Source organism: Alosa pseudoharengus, unplaced genomic scaffold, assembly GCF_046254945.1.
Source record: "Alosa pseudoharengus isolate Yale_2024_CS ecotype anadromous, Long Island Sound unplaced genomic scaffold, YU_APseudo_1.1 YU_APseudo_1.1_scf_13, whole genome shotgun sequence".
In the NCBI taxonomy this organism is placed as follows: Eukaryota; Metazoa; Chordata; class Actinopteri; order Clupeiformes; family Clupeidae; genus Alosa; species Alosa pseudoharengus.
In genome coordinates, this window is record NW_027468598.1 from 6,907,143 (window position 1) to 6,922,222 (window position 15,080).

At 47.3% G+C, this 15,080-nt stretch overlaps 1 protein-coding gene across 6 annotated transcripts; it reads right to left on the minus strand.

Moving 5' to 3' along the window:
* Positions 1-458: 458 nt before the first annotated feature.
* bicra (BRD4 interacting chromatin remodeling complex associated protein) lies at positions 459-14,967 on the minus strand. 6 transcript variants are annotated; one of them, XM_076281952.1, is made up of 15 exons: positions 14,922-14,967; positions 12,920-12,965; positions 12,708-12,753; positions 12,163-12,228; positions 9,907-11,916; positions 9,035-9,223; positions 6,925-7,611; positions 6,586-6,832; positions 6,334-6,422; positions 6,108-6,242; positions 5,556-5,608; positions 5,267-5,415; positions 5,058-5,155; positions 4,848-4,950; positions 459-3,619 (listed from the first exon to the last, which is right to left on the minus strand). In XM_076281952.1, the coding sequence occupies exons 2-15, from the start codon at positions 12,958-12,960 to the stop codon at positions 1,803-1,805; spliced, it is 5,730 nt and encodes a 1,909-aa protein (XP_076138067.1). In that variant the 5' UTR covers positions 12,961-12,965; positions 14,922-14,967; the 3' UTR covers positions 459-1,802. The 6 variants fall into 6 exon arrangements, with proteins under 6 accessions (XP_076138067.1, XP_076138066.1, XP_076138065.1 ...); XM_076281951.1 differs by lacking the exon at positions 14,922-14,967 and adding an exon at positions 13,496-14,842 and having other exon boundaries at positions 5,061-5,155; XM_076281950.1 differs by lacking the exon at positions 14,922-14,967 and adding an exon at positions 13,496-14,842.
* Between the last annotated feature and the right edge of the window lie 113 nt (positions 14,968-15,080).

Consider the following 15,080-nt stretch of genomic DNA (forward strand, 5'->3'; position numbering starts at 1 on the left):
ATGAATAATGTAATATTGTAAAAATGATACTGGATGAATACCCTGCTTTTATACAGTTAAAAAAACCAACAAAACTTAAAAACAACAGTGCACAGTACAAACATTTCCCCCAAGGACTGTGAGCCCCATCTCCTACTGGGCAACCAATACAGATCAAGTGGCACCACCTGCTGGATGTTAACACAAATAACAGCAACAGCACACACCCAAAAGTGATTTAAATAAGATCTATTCCATGACTTATCCAATACTTTTGTCTGCAAGTTTCTATTCACAGTCCTCTAGTTGTTTAGACCAAGCCATTAACAATTCCAGCCAATCAACACTTTACACCAAGAACACATAATGGCAGAGTGCCATTTTTTAAAATTATTTTTCTTTTGCTAGTGTGTTCAAATTAATTTTGCCATAAAAACAGAATAAAAACAAAGGCATTTTTATCTTTCATAAAAGCCAGGTTTAATTTACAGTTTTACTAAATGTACAGTTCCTTTTCTTTAAAAAAAGCATCATTATACACAATAAATACAATACAAAATTAATCTGTAGTACTATACTTCAAATTCTTACATTTGTATTTTTTTACATTATTATTGTTCTTCCCAAGTCATTGCTTCTGCCATGTCTATAAACTTTTTGAACGTCAACCATCAACAGACATAGAAATATTTCTTTGTAAGGGCAACTCCGGGGCTTTCGCAAATGGCCTTGTCAATGCTCACAGCAATACATAAGATCCCCCAAAAATTGATGCGCAGTAAGTAATTCATGAATTTTGTGTAGGAAACCAATTATGTGTTCCTCACTCATTGTATCATTCTGGAGTATGTGGCATACCCATGTTTGAAAGGCATGTTTCAATTTAGAAGTCTAACGCTATTCTTTTCAGCAATTATTTATCAGAATTAATCCTCTCATGACTGTGAGAACTCTGAGTTCCTCTGCTTTTGTCTGAATGAAATTGGAATGGATTCAAGTTAAAGTGAAGTGTCATTTGCTTCGGTAATGGTTGACTGTTGCAAGTGAAAATCTCATTTAGTATAGGATGTGATTGAAATTCCGAGCAAATTATGATTTCGATTCAGAATACAGTCAGTCACTGTTGATCAAAGCTGAAAATGTCCTTTCACACAACATTTCTGAGAGAATGGACATCAATGGGAGAATTCATTAAATGATCTAGAGAAGGCTTTCAACCCTCTTGTAACCTTCAGCACCTCATCTCGAGACTGAGAGAGACGGCATGTCCATGTAGACACAAAAAAAATCATTGATTTACATTACATTCATCCATTCAAAATAAGAGTGATTATGTTAAACGACACTGATGAAGCCACAGTACAATGGTGAGAATTAGACTGGAAAATGGGACACACTGATTTCGGGTCAACCTGTACACCCCTCTGATATTGTCAGAACTATTCTGTTGTGGAAGAGACTCACTGTGCAGAGTTGTGCTGTATAAGGGTGTGTGTGTGTGTGTGTGTGTGTGTGTGTTGGGGGGGGGGGGGGTTTGCTTAACAAACAGGCCTAAAAGCCTGCTTACTGCAACCAGACGTTAAAAAAAAGGGTATATTTTCTTGATTCCATTATTGAAAGTGGACTTCTTTCTCTGTGTTTGAAGTACACTTACGTGGACACTTGTACAATAAAGAGTGTCATTTTTTTCCATATCAACTTTTATCAAAAACAGCGGAACCGATGCTTGCCCGTTCTATTCCCTTATTTAAAAAAAACATCAAAATATCAAAACAGCTGTTATTCGTTCAGTCTACCCCGCCTGTAGGGTGGATGGGGTGCTGTTATCTGTTGTGTGTCTGAGTCACCAGGCTTCCGTTCTGACCTCGACCTCCGACCTGCTGAGTCGTGGAGGAGGACGAGGAGGCCGTGGAAGAGGAGGGTCTGTATGACGAGGTGGAAGAGGTGACAGTGCGTTGGGATGGGTGCGGGTGGTGGTGCCCGTGGGAGCCCCCTGGGGGCCTGCCTGAGCCGCCCCTGCCGCTGGGATGGCCCGTGGGCCCCTGCTGCAGGTTCAGTATGCTGTCTATGGCGCACTGCAGGTGCTCGTTCAGAGAGTCGTCCGGCGGGGGGCTACCGCTGGAGAAACTGGCATTGTCCATGTCTGGGGAGTCCGACTTGCAGCGTTTGGCAGGAAGCGAAGAGTCTCTGGCGAAGGACGAGCCGTCAGAGGGGGAGGGAGGGCCGGGCGCGTGCTGGTCCATTCGAAACGTGCCGCCGGGCCGCTCGCGGTTCTTGCCGCCAAACCGTTTGGACCGCAGTGCCCCCCCCTCGCCGTCGCGCTCCGCCGCCACCTCGTCCTCGCCGGCCTCCGCCTGCTCGGGCGGCCGGTGCCGGTGGTGCCGGTGGTAGGCGTTTTTGATTCCGCGGTAGAACACGTCCTCCACCTCGGCGAGCCCCGGTGTGGAGCGGAGCGCCTGGGCGACGCCCTGTCCGGCGCCCTCGCCGCCTCCTCCTCCTCCTCCTCCTCCTCCTCCACCCGCGCTGCGCTCCTGGCCCCCCCGGCCGCCCTGGTGCTCCAGCTTCACGCTGGCGATCACCGTGCGCTCCGGCTGCGGCGAGGCGCGCAGCTGGGCGGGCGGAGAGGGCGAGGACGACGACGCCGCCGGGGGGAAGGCTGGCGTCGGGGCGACGGCCGGCGGATTGGGGACCACCTCACAGCCGCCCCCCGGCACGCCCGGCCGGATGCGCGGGCTCACGTTCTCGCGGTAGGTCTTCCGCAGCGGCAGCCGGCAGGGCGTGGACGTGGACACCGGCGGGCACTTGGGCCCGGGCACCTCGCGGTGCTCCAGCGTGCCGTTCATCTGCGAGGCGGAACAGGAAGTCGAAGACGAGGAAGACCAGGGGTAGGAAGGGGGCGCGTCCTGCTGGCTGGGCCCCGAATGCGTGCTGACCGTGCTATTGCTGGAGGAGGCCGTGGAGGTGCACGTGGCGGGAGGTGGAGCGGGAGTCCTGATGACGGATGCGGTGGTGGAGGGGAACGCCGCGGGAGCTTTGGGCTGTGGCGGCGGCGGAGGTGGTGCTGGGGGCTGCACCTCAGGGGTGGGCGGCTGCGAGTGGTGCTGGGGCTGCGAGTGGACCGGGTCCAGTGCGGTGTTGTGCACCACCTTGGTCAAGCCGGCCTCTTGCTTGATCTTGAGCTTCAGGCCGATGCGCTGACGGGCCTCGTACGTTTTCATGGGGGGCTTGCTAGTCCGCTGAGGGAGAGCGTCGTCGTCGTCGTTGTTGTGGTGGGAGGGGCGGGAGGGGGCGGACGGAGTTCGACTGAAGGAGGAGGGCGCTGCTGAGGAGTCGGCGGCCACCCGTAGCGCCGGGGCAGGCGCAGGAGCTGTGACAGAGCTGGTCGACCAGGAGACAGACGCCCCACCGCCGCCTTGCTTGATCACCAGCTTGGTTGGAGGGTAGGGGATGGAGGGGGGCGCTGGAGCAGAGGGCACACTGGGGGCAGGGGCAGGAGCGGGAGCAGGGGCAGGGGTAGGGGTAGGGGGGGCAGGGCCCATGGCTGGTGGGGCTGGCCTGACTGAACTGGCTTCAACTGCCACCGGCCTTTGTGCACTGACAGTGACACTGTCCAACAGGCAAGAGTTGGCCACAAACTCTTCTGTAATGCAGATGGAAGAGAAAAGAAAGACACAACTTTAGAAAACGGTTGCTAGTTGGTAAGAAAGTACTACAACATGAGTTACAAACTGTAAAAGATCTGACGCGTTGCAGTTCAAAGACATAGAATGCAAAATCTGCTCCAAAACACTTAAAAAAACAACCATTTTCAACAAGCCATGCAGGTGTGGGACAATATTTTAGGACTTAAAGACCTTAAATAGTGTCCCCTAAAACAAAGAAATTATACACTAGTCATTGCATAGGAAGCAAATTCAAGATTCAGTGTGGAGGCCTCTTGATTTCAAATGGAATGTCCCAACATCTATACAATATTAAATCTGTAATGCCTACCACTCCAGGTGCAAACAACTTCTAACAGCTTCAACCTAAAATCAACCAAACTGGTTAACTATACAGTGCTGCAGTACATATTAAAGTATCCAAAGAGCTTTAGTGAGTTCTAATAAGCTTCTAATAAATATTTTTCTGTAAATCTACAGTACCAAGTATTACATTTGTGATTCCTAGCTCATGTGTTTACATAAGTATAAGTGTGCACACACAGTGAGGTGAAGCACACACTAATCCCGGCGCAGTGAGCTGCCTGCATCAACAGCTGCGCTCGGGGAGCAGTGAGGGGTTAGGTGCCTTGCTCAAGGGCACTTCAGCCATGCCTACTGGTGTCCCACCAGCCATGGGCCCTGCCCCCCCTACTCCTGCCCCTGCCCCCAGAGTGCCCTCTGCTCCAGCGCCCCCCTCCATCCCCTAATCCTAAACTTCAGCCGTGCCTACTGGTCGGGGTTCGAACCGGCAACCCTCCGGTTACAGGTCCGAAGTGCTAACCAGTAGGCCACGGCTGCCCTAAAAGGCCACGGCTGCCCTTCCACATGACCTTCCAGGACTAAATCAAATAGCTTATAGACACAGACTACATTCACTACTGCATTTTCTTAGTAGGCTTACGCTCAATGGTGTTTTAAGCCCCCAACGTCGTCTTCCAGGCAGCGCTGCCACCATCGGCTTAAAGGCACCTAATCCTAAACCTAACCCATGCCTAACCCTAGCGCCTTCCAGGCAGCGCTGCCTTGAAGACAACGTTGGGGGCTTAAAACACCAAGAAACTAGGCGCACAGAACACAGGTCGCCAAATTGGCCATTTAACTTTCTTACTTGGTTCACACACACATACCAATCTGTCAAGAATACATATACACAAATGTGTGTACCTGGTCTCTCTCTTGCCAGTATCCTGTCCTGGCTCAAAGCAATCTTCTCCTCTTGAATGAACATGCGATCAATCATGACCATCTCTGCAGAGGGACCCAATCTCTGTTCATGACAAAACCACAGAGCATTAATTAGTTTATTAGTCATTCATATATTAGCCATGAAACAAGAGGACAAAACAGTTCATGAAAGAACTGTATGAAAACTGCTACCTTGGATTCCTCAAACAGCAAGTGACGATATTTATCCAGCATGGTCTGAGTCCTCTTCAGAAGCTGGCAGGAGACGCTTTCAAACTCACTGTCCACTGGAGAAATGATGAAAGAATGAAAGGGAGGAAGATTATGACTGACCCAAAGACACAAAGTCGACCCACCAGCACCAGATCAAACGGTATTATGTGATGGGTGAGAGTTACCTTTCTGATAGTCCTGGTGAGAGGAGGCTGTGCCCTGGTAAAGATGATAGGGCAAAAGTCTGTGCAAGCTGTCCTCAAGAGAGCGGAATGGAGAGCTGTAGTCGGGATGCAGGACTGACCCCTGCTGCTTCCTCAGCTGTTCCAGCATCCTGCACACGAGCAAGTGGGAGACATGGATAAATGAGAGAAGGACCTTAAGATGAGCCTGCACATCATCTTCATGGGGTTTCAGGTCATGGTCAGAAAGTCACTTCCTGACCATAACTAAGGTCAAGACTGCCTTGCATACCTGGCTTCCTTGCTGGGTTCCATGAGAAAAGGCATTTTCATAGTTGAAGTTTGCTGAATGAGTGAAACAAAACATGATTATATGTTGTCCTTGACATTGCACCAGGTAGACCAATAGCACAAATTAAAAACTTTACAACTACTAAACTTATACTAACAGACACAGTCAGTATAACCTATGGCAAGCAAAGATTGTGATTATTGTGCAAAAATACATACATTACATTACATTATGATTGCTTTGTATTTTTTTTAAAATCTAGGCAACACAGACCTAATCAGATAATTGATGGTTACATATCCAACATTGTCTGCAGAGTAACTGGACATAGTTGTACAAGTAATCTCATTATGCATTATGTTCTAACAAAAACACATTAATATTGATTTCATTGGAATTCCCGTCGCCATTCTGTTCCTTGGCACACAACATGCTGCTGGATACACTCTGCACTGACCTAAGCAGGACACCTAATCTGAGGGCAGCTCTACTGGACACCTAATCAGAGGGCAGCACTACAGGAGGGCTGCTGCAACATGCCACATGCTGTACCTGGGTTTGGACAGGTCCGGGACCAGCAGGTTGGGCCACAGGCATCTGGGACAGAGCTGGGTTAAGCACCTGAATCTGTAGTGTTCCTTTGCCCATTGGAAGCCCTCCCACAGCACTGATGACTCCCTGCTTCGCCTAAGAAACCAAACAACACAAACATGCTTGTTCATGTGTACATGATTTTGATTGTTCTTGGAGCTGAAGTTATAGTGGTGGTCTTATTTACCTGTACCGGTTGGTTAAGGCTCGGTGGCGCAATTGCCTGGTTAACACTGGCTCCAACCACTCCAGGAAATACCTGTGCATCACTCAAGCCTGAAACAATAAACAAAGAATAATTAGAATGAGAAATGAAAATGAACCAGCATAGAACGCTACATTATGTTTGACAGTCCTTACATTTGAAAGTTGTGCAAGTGTTGTAGAATGTTGTAGCCTCGGCAGGGGACAACATACAGGAACACAAGTGATGAATTACCTGTAGCTGAAGGCTTCACCAGCACGGACTTCTGCTGCATCATGGATGGAACCGTGACAGGCGGGCAAGTGATGGCAGATGACGTAATAACCTGAGTGGCGGGTGGCTCCGGCAGTTTGTTGAACTGACCAGCGACTGGAGCCTGGGCAGCCTGTGCCTGCTGCTGCTGCTGCTGCTGCTGCTGCTGTTGTTGTTGTTGCTGCTGCTGCTGCTGCTGCTTGGCCTGAATGATGATGCTCTGCTGGACCTGAAAGGGAGACCAAAACAAGCAAGAATGTGTGAATCCAGACCAACCACCACATCAAAAACGTTAGTTAGCCCTTGATTACTGTGAGCTACCTGCTGCAGTTTGTCCCTTAGCTGCTTCTGTTGAGGGGAAGGCTGAGCGATGGCTGAGAGGGTCTGGAGCTGTGTACTGATCAACTGCAAGTTGTGCTGCTGTTCCGGCGTCAGGCCCAGCAGCTGGGAAATCTGGACCTGCTGCTTCAACATCCCAGCAGGAGTGGCGGCCGTGACCCCCGGCTGAGCAAAGTGGAGCTGTGCTGGGTGGAACTGCGGGGGCTTGGGGGAGCACGAGGGAGGCGGCACCTCCGGCTGGATGGGGGCGGGTTGGGACGGAGGCCGAGACGTTTGGGCCTGGAGTGGCACCTGGATTTGTGTCTGTATCTGATGAGGCGGCTGCTGCTGCTGCTGCTGCTGCTGCTGCTGTTGCTGCTGCTGCAGCATCTGAGGAATGGGCTGTGCAGGTTGAGGGGAGCCTCCGAGCTGGTTATTGTGGATAATGAAGAGCGAGGGCATGGATGAAGGGGTGCAGGAGCGGGAGGGCGTCGGGGTCTGCGCTTGGGGAGCGGGCTGCGGCTGCTGCGGGACAGGAGACTGGATGCGCTGGCCCACAGTGAGGGGAGAGGGCTGGGACTGCTGAGGGCTATCAGCCATAGAGTGGGAGACTGCACTGGCAGCCATCACAGGCTGGGAGGGGGATGCAGTCTGGATCCTCAGTGGCTGCTGGGGTCCTGCCGTAGAGACCTGGAGGGCAGGCGGATTTGCAGGCCATCATTATTAGAACGTTCAAATACTTTGTTGGCAATAAAGCAGAGGAACAGCAGAAGAGCAGCTTCTACATTTTGATTGAGATGACCAGAAACAGATGTAGACTTTAAACGTATTATAAAAAAATCTATTTTTTTATTCTATTTATTCTATTAATAAATAGAATAAAAATTTATTTATTCTATTAATCTACAACTCAATATTTTGTTTTACTGTGTCATAACACAGTACACTACAGTTATCCATGCAAAGGACTGGCCATCTCAATACTTTAAGCAAACATCACTAACTCAAATACAAAGCCAAACAACAATAGAAGCAAGGCAGTCAGAGAGCAAATGAGGATTCGGAGGGATCAAATTACTCTTGACACAGCTCAAAACAAACACAATCACAGCACGCCACACTTCCACTTTATGCGGACTTCCATGATCACAGAAATGCAACACAAACCTGACTTAATCAACATACCTGCATTACCTTGAAATAATTATTGGAGGTCTGAGTAGTATCATTTGCAGATAAAGGTAGCAAGGATTACCAGCATATTACAAAATACTTTCCCTGCGTGTGAATGGGAGGGAGGGGGGGGGGGGGGCATTAGGAAGTGAAGGCTGTGCTGCCAAGGACTGTAGGATTAGGTGCTTCAAGTGGTCACCATCACACTAGGCCAAGAAATGACCTGTGGTGCTTGATTGATTATTTGATTATTACAGTGCAGCATCAGAGTTGGTGTTAGAGTTAATGAGAGAATAAGTGAGAAGCATGTCAAAAGTCTAGAAGCCTTCGAGAAACTCAATAAATTAGCTAGCCATATACCTGCAACGTTATCTGCAACTCTTTGTATAAATAAAACATGCAAATGCAAACATTAAATGCTTTGCATTCTATGGCTTCTGTGCCATATAAGTGGTTGTTAAAAAATCTTCATACCATATATGAATTGAGCCAGTCTACATGAGAGCGAACATTATTATATAGTCTACAATCAGTCTACTCGTTGACTACATTACACTTTCTTCTGGGAACAGTATGGCCACTAAATGGCTCACTGACAAAATGCTGTCAGGAAGCATGGCTCTGCAGAAAGCACTCTAGGCATTCTTTACGAATAGTAAGAAATCAAAAAGCGTTGCAATTTACTTCATAATTATGCTCAGAAGCGCTCATCTAGGTCAATCGACTCAGAGACATAACGCAGACATGACAACGAACAGAGCAACAGCAGCAAAGAAAAGCAGCAAAGAACAAAACACTAGACAGATGTGTTAGGTGCTGAACAAGGAAGCACAGTAAAAAGAAAAGTGGGCAGGGACAGAATTTGAGAGAGAGTAATCCAATAGGCAGCAGTGGCAGCAGCAAGTGGGTGGGGCTTAGCACAGGGCATGGGCTCGTCTACCTTTGTGACCACTGCTGCCATGTGGGAGGCGCCCGGGGACGGGCTGGGACTCTGACCCGGGAGGGGCTCAGCTAATGGGCCATCTTGGCCCGAGGGGGTGAGACCAGCAAAGTTGCCGCTGACGATAACAGATGCAGGTACGCCCACAGAGGGGAGAGATGGATCTTTTTCTGTCTGGTGCTGTTGGTCCTGACATAAGTACATTTATACATTCAAGCAAGGGAAAGGTTCATAAGCATATCAAAAGATGAAAATGGTCAAGCAGGGTCTCTATGTTTCTGTAAATATATTAATTTCATAGCCTACAACACAATCTCCTGATTAACAACACCATTTAAACAGTATGGCACTGTTTCAAGAGACTGGATTTAAGTAAGCTAACTATATTAAAGTTTTAGTTGATTATAAAAAAGGATGGGTCTCATTATATCCCCATTGCATGTGGCCAACACTTTAACAAGTGTCATACAAACCAACTGTCAGAACAATCATCTATTTCTAATTCATAAATTGCATGCTTATTAGCAAAGACTGTTCTGCTTTTTTTCTAGAAAAAATATGTACACTTTTACTAGTTCCCCATTACAATATCTTAACACCTTGGTTGATACATTGTGAGGTTGCACAATGTTTTTACCAACTAGTAGCCAGAGCTGCCACTATCACCATGTTTTTATGTACTCACAGCAATGAATCAGAATCATATGCATAGTTCACCTGAGAGGACAAAGGAAACTACTAATATTAACTAGCCATGTCTGCTTTTGTTATGATGAACTTTCTTTGAGGAAACAGACAAAATTGCTTTATGAGGCAGGACCTAGGAGAGGAGAGGAGAAGAGGAGGAGGAGGGAAGAGTAAAGCACACTGACCTGTTGCAGGAACATCAGAGACTCCTGGCTGAGGATCATTCCGGAGCCCTGGGGCGTGAGCAGCACCTTTCCCGGGCTGTGCTGTGCTGACGGAGCCGTCAGCGGAACAGTCGCTATGGGCGCAGACGAGGTCACCACAGTAGAGGACGGAGATGAGGAGGCCACGGAGGAGGCCACCGAGACCGGCAGAGCAGTCTGCACGGTGAGGATCGAGGGCTGCGCTTGGGCTTGTGCAGGGTGGGCACCTTGGTCTGGGGTACTGCCCAGCACCGTCACACTCTCCCCTGGCTGGCAGGGAGCCATGGCGACTGCTCCACTAGTGTTGCCGCCTTGCTGCTGTAGAGTGGGCTGCAAGCTGACGGCCGGGCTCACTCCGTCCACCTGGCTCAACATGGCCAGCGAGTTCTGGATGGGATGGATGACTGTCTGGGCATGTCCAGTAACGGGATGTGCTTGGGTCTGGGTCTGTGCCAGCGATACAGGCATCTGGAAGAGGGTTGGATGACCCATCTGACCAGGCTGCAACTGGATGGGACCAGAAAGGATGTGGGCTCCTGGGTGACCCTGCGATGCCAAGACCTGGCTAAGGTTGATGTTCTGGTTCGTCAGAATCTGGTTGGCAATGATCTGGCCTCCGGGCCCTTGACTGGTAATAATGCCTCCGGGATGTTGGGTTAAGATCTGTCCCCCTGCCTGCAGCTGGGGTAAGAGGAACTGGTGATTCTGGCCCTGAAGGCCCGGAATTACAATACTACCAGACTGGTTAAGGAGTTGGACACTAAGGGGTTTGCCTGATGCCTGGGCTGCCTGTTGCTTGAAGAGCGCTTGGGAAAACTGCCCGCCCTGTGATGTGTTCAGAACCACATTTGAGCCAGGCTTGCCAGTCAAAAAGGTCACATTCGGCGCTGACACAGGAACAGATTGCACACCTACAGCTTTGCTGGCATCATTTTGTAATGTGTGGGGGACAGGATGCTGCTGCTGCTGTTTGAACAGTTTGGGCTGAATGGTTGCTTGCGGCGGTTTGGGCTGTATAGGTGTTGGTGTCCTCTGGATGATGACATTTTGCATGATTTGACCTTGTGGTTGAGCTGGGGGCTGAGCTCCAAAGCCTACAAGCCCACTCTGTGCAGTCATGGTGCTACCACTGCTGTTGGTGTTTGTACTACTCACACATACAGCTGGGCCATTCAAAGTTGAGGGCCCAATGTTGGCCTTGCCTCCTTGAATCAACAGTCCTCCACCAGAACTCAAAACAGAGCCTCCAAGACCGGCTTGGGTTCCAGCAGCTGCACCCTCCTGGCCTGGCTGATGCAGCTGATAGCCACCCATGGCTTTAGTCAAAATCTGCTGTCCAGACTGATTAATAGTCATTACAGTGGGCTGGCCAACAACTTGAATCGGCCCTAAGCCTAAATGGCCTGACTGATTCCCATTGGGAAGAGCCTGGATGCTAGAGATGGGCTGAAGTGTCACATTTCCCAGGCCTACTTGTGGCATAAAAGGCTGGACACTGATTGCCTTATTCATAACTTGTTGTTGAAGTTGAATACCTGGGTGGGCCAGTACTGACCCAAGCATGTCTGGTGTGGCATTGGTGGGTCCAGTAGAGGGGCCCGAGGCAGGGCCAGAGAAAATCTGGGTTGCCCCACCAACTCCAACGCCAATACCAACAGCTGTACCCCCAGCACCTGACAAGCTGGGGTCCGGCAGGGGCTGGACCACTTGTGTTAGGCCTGAGAGCCCAAAGGAGCTGAGGTCCAGCTCAGCCTCTGCTTCCTGAAGGCTCTGTTCAGTGATGTTGGCTTCAGCAAGACTCTGCTGGAGGATGTCACAAGGCTCATGATTGGACCCAACACCATTGCTTCCACCATCCTCCCCAGTGGCCCCACCAGGGGACCCTCCCAAAATGTCATCCTCCAAGAAATCCAGGTCCACGCTGACTCTCGGGAGCCCTGGTGGCTCACCGGCCGATATCTGAGTGGGAGGTTGGACTTCGGAAACATGGCCCTGCAAAACACACATTGTTCATTACAGTTCAGGATTTGTTGGCAGCATCGGAAAGGAGTTAACATAAATGAACATAGTAGAGGCGACAGAGTGGATAGAGACAAAACAAGGTTAAAGCCTCAGGTGTCATGAGAGTTCGAGTGAGCTGCTCCGATGAAGAAGGTGTTGGGGTAAGGAGGTGTCTGGAAGAAGCATGCCACATAGATTGGATGGAGACAGCAGGGTAGGGATGGGGGTGTTACTCACCCCAGCGTTGGAGAAGAACGAGCTGGACGGGTCACTCGAGCCATCCAAAAGGTCGTCAGTGTCCAGCTATACACAGACATACCCAGGAAAGAAAGAGACCAGATAGGGAGACAGAAGGACGGGACCGAAGAAGTTAACACAAATAGAGGAGCAGAAAGTGGGTTGAGGGAGGAGCACCAACCACCAGGATGGAAAGCAAGGAAACAGACAAATTATAGAGGGAAGGAAAAGACAGGGAAAATCAAAGGATGGCATTAGAATAGATTAGTGTTAATTTTGTGTATTTCAAAAAGAGGAAATTTTTGAAGGATTGAAATTAAGAGGAGAACTCATTTGCCAGAACACCCATAAGCAGAAAAAAAAGACTACGACAGAAACATGAAAACACCTGAAGGGGAAGCAGGATTGAGGCGGGGGGAGCAGGGAGGTGTTGTGTATAGATGCAACTGTGTGTGTTGTTTTATGCTACGAAATGTGCACCCTGACCGGTCAGTGTTATTAAGTACTCCTTTAACACCCTCTTTAAATGGTCTTTCAATACTCACATGTGTTTCTGATCCATGGAGGAAATCATTGAGTGCTTCAGGGTCACTGTTTGTTTAAAAAGGCAAAAATAATATGTTAGTTATAAATAATATGTTATATGTATATTTGGTCAGTCTTCAATTCTGATTTAACCATTCAAACAGAGGTACACATGCTGATGTTTCCATGTATGCAATTCAAATTCAAATACGTAGAAAATGTTCACACTCACCAAATTACATCTAGCAAGCACCTGCCGTCTTCATCATCCATGTCAACTGTAAACCATTGTGAATGTTAGAAAAAGAGAAATCACATTTGTTTCTCAGCTAGACTATAGACAGACAATCTTGTTTAAACACACAAACTTTCTTCATAAACTGAAGTAGGTCAAACTATAACCAAGGCATGGCTTGCTACACGTATCAGTCTCATTTAAGTAAAATGCATGTTTTCAGTATAAATACATCAAACTGTTGTCTCTGAATTTATTTGAAGCATCTTGTCTACAAATAATTCAGCCAACAGAGGAGCTAACGAATTATGCTATTTTACTTTAACACAGGCAAGCTGTACCTGATACTATGAGTTTAAAGACAAGTCATTGCAATATATATTATATATATATATATATATATATATATATAAATAAATAAATGTGATATATATATATATATATATATATATAATATTTACCCAAATAAATAAATAAATAAATATATATATATATATATATATATATGTGTGTGTGTGTGTGTGTAAATAAACAAATAAATAAATAAAAATCAGTGGTATCCACAGTCCACACCTCTCATTTGGATGAATTCATGAGAATGTCACTCAACATAACATGCCCTGTGAATAGGGTAACATTAACATAACAGCCAGTGTTTGACGATAACACATTTTTATAATAACAAAAATCATAAAAACAGGCAAAACTTCATATGACTGAACAAAATACTATTTTAAAGCCACAGACACCTTTTACTTTGAATAATAAAAAAATGCAACAGACTAAAACAAATACAACACAGATTTAAAGGCTGGTGTAAACATCACCTAAGCACTGATTTGCTTTGTAAAGCTGCACTTGCACATTTCCTTTACTTCTAATGATACAGAACCAGTTTCTTTTTCTGATTTTAGTTCCCCAGTCCTAGGCTTATTGGCCCAATGTTTGTTATTGCAGACGCGGGCTAAACTGTTTTGTGTTGTGAGCCCGGAGACTACTCTGCCTTCTTAGCGATGAAAAGCGCGGTTTTCACACACATATCGTATTTCCATACAAAGAAACAAACAATTGCGTGCACACAAGAATTTCCACAGACCTATCTAAGATGCGAATTTAATCAGCGCGCCGATGTTCTGTAATTTGTAGAAATAGTCAATGATATTCGGTATAGGTAATCATTTCGAGCTGATAGCCTCTCTCACGATGAAGTAGGCGGGGGCGCCAATAACTCTTGTAAAACTAAACACCAAGAATGCCGCGGAACTAAATTTATTTGAGGCATCCCGCTTGCCACCTTTGAGATAATTTAACATCATCGCACCCGGGATTCTGGAGCAGAACAGAAACAGTCAGAGGGAATCATGAATGGAGATAGAGATGGAGGACCTTTTTCTCCTGCGCTGCCGAACCTTAAGTTTGCTAATAGCAAACAGCACAACGTAAAACCATTGCAACCCGATAGCCAATTGACAACAACAATGTAAAGGCAGTTAGTGAAATCGTGACATTTTCATTCACAATGCATTTTTCAATTCTCTCTCAGAGGTTTAGAGACCTGGCAACGATTTACAGCAAATCCAGACAGCTACAGCTAGCCATAGCTAAGCGACTAGCTGTATTTTTCGTTTACAGGTTTATTCGTATAAGGTGTAAAATGAAAAATAGGAAAACATTACAGACACCGCATTGAAGAATTACTCGCGTGCCACGATAACATGTAACAAAAACTGCCGGGGCTGTCCATTTAGTTCCACAAAAAGCAATTGCGTATGTCTATCCTTGCTAGCTAAATATGAGTTTATGTTGGAATATTCTTGGACCAGGGGGGTATGCTTGGGAATTCGCTGTTAAAATCTGTCTCTTTGCCGAAACACACTGGGGTTGGCATTTAGGACATGGTCGATTTGAAGTTTGCGATCAGCTTGCAATATGCAAACATTGCATCTTTAGTGTAGTTATTCCGATTTACGGAGAAAATGCTACATTGTAACAAACTCACCCGAGACGATAGAGGTGCAGGCAGCGCGGGGTCTCCAGTACGGCCCTGCACGGGCTCCCATTCAGGACCCGATCACAAAACTCTCAAACAGGAAACAGCGGTCCATGTCTTTCGCCTGTTCAATGATCAAATTACACGGACAAGATTCATTTATTATAT

Bases quoted from the DNA above. Each gene is read 5' to 3' on its own strand.
- bicra (XM_076281950.1), bottom strand. The intron at 6,423-6,585 runs GTAATTCATCAC...TTATTGTTTCAG, and splicing joins GGTGAAGCCTTCAGCTACAG to GCTTGAGTGATGCACAGGTA. The intron at 3,620-4,847 runs GTACACACATTT...TCTGCATTACAG, and splicing joins ACTGGCAAGAGAGAGACCAG to AAGAGTTTGTGGCCAACTCT.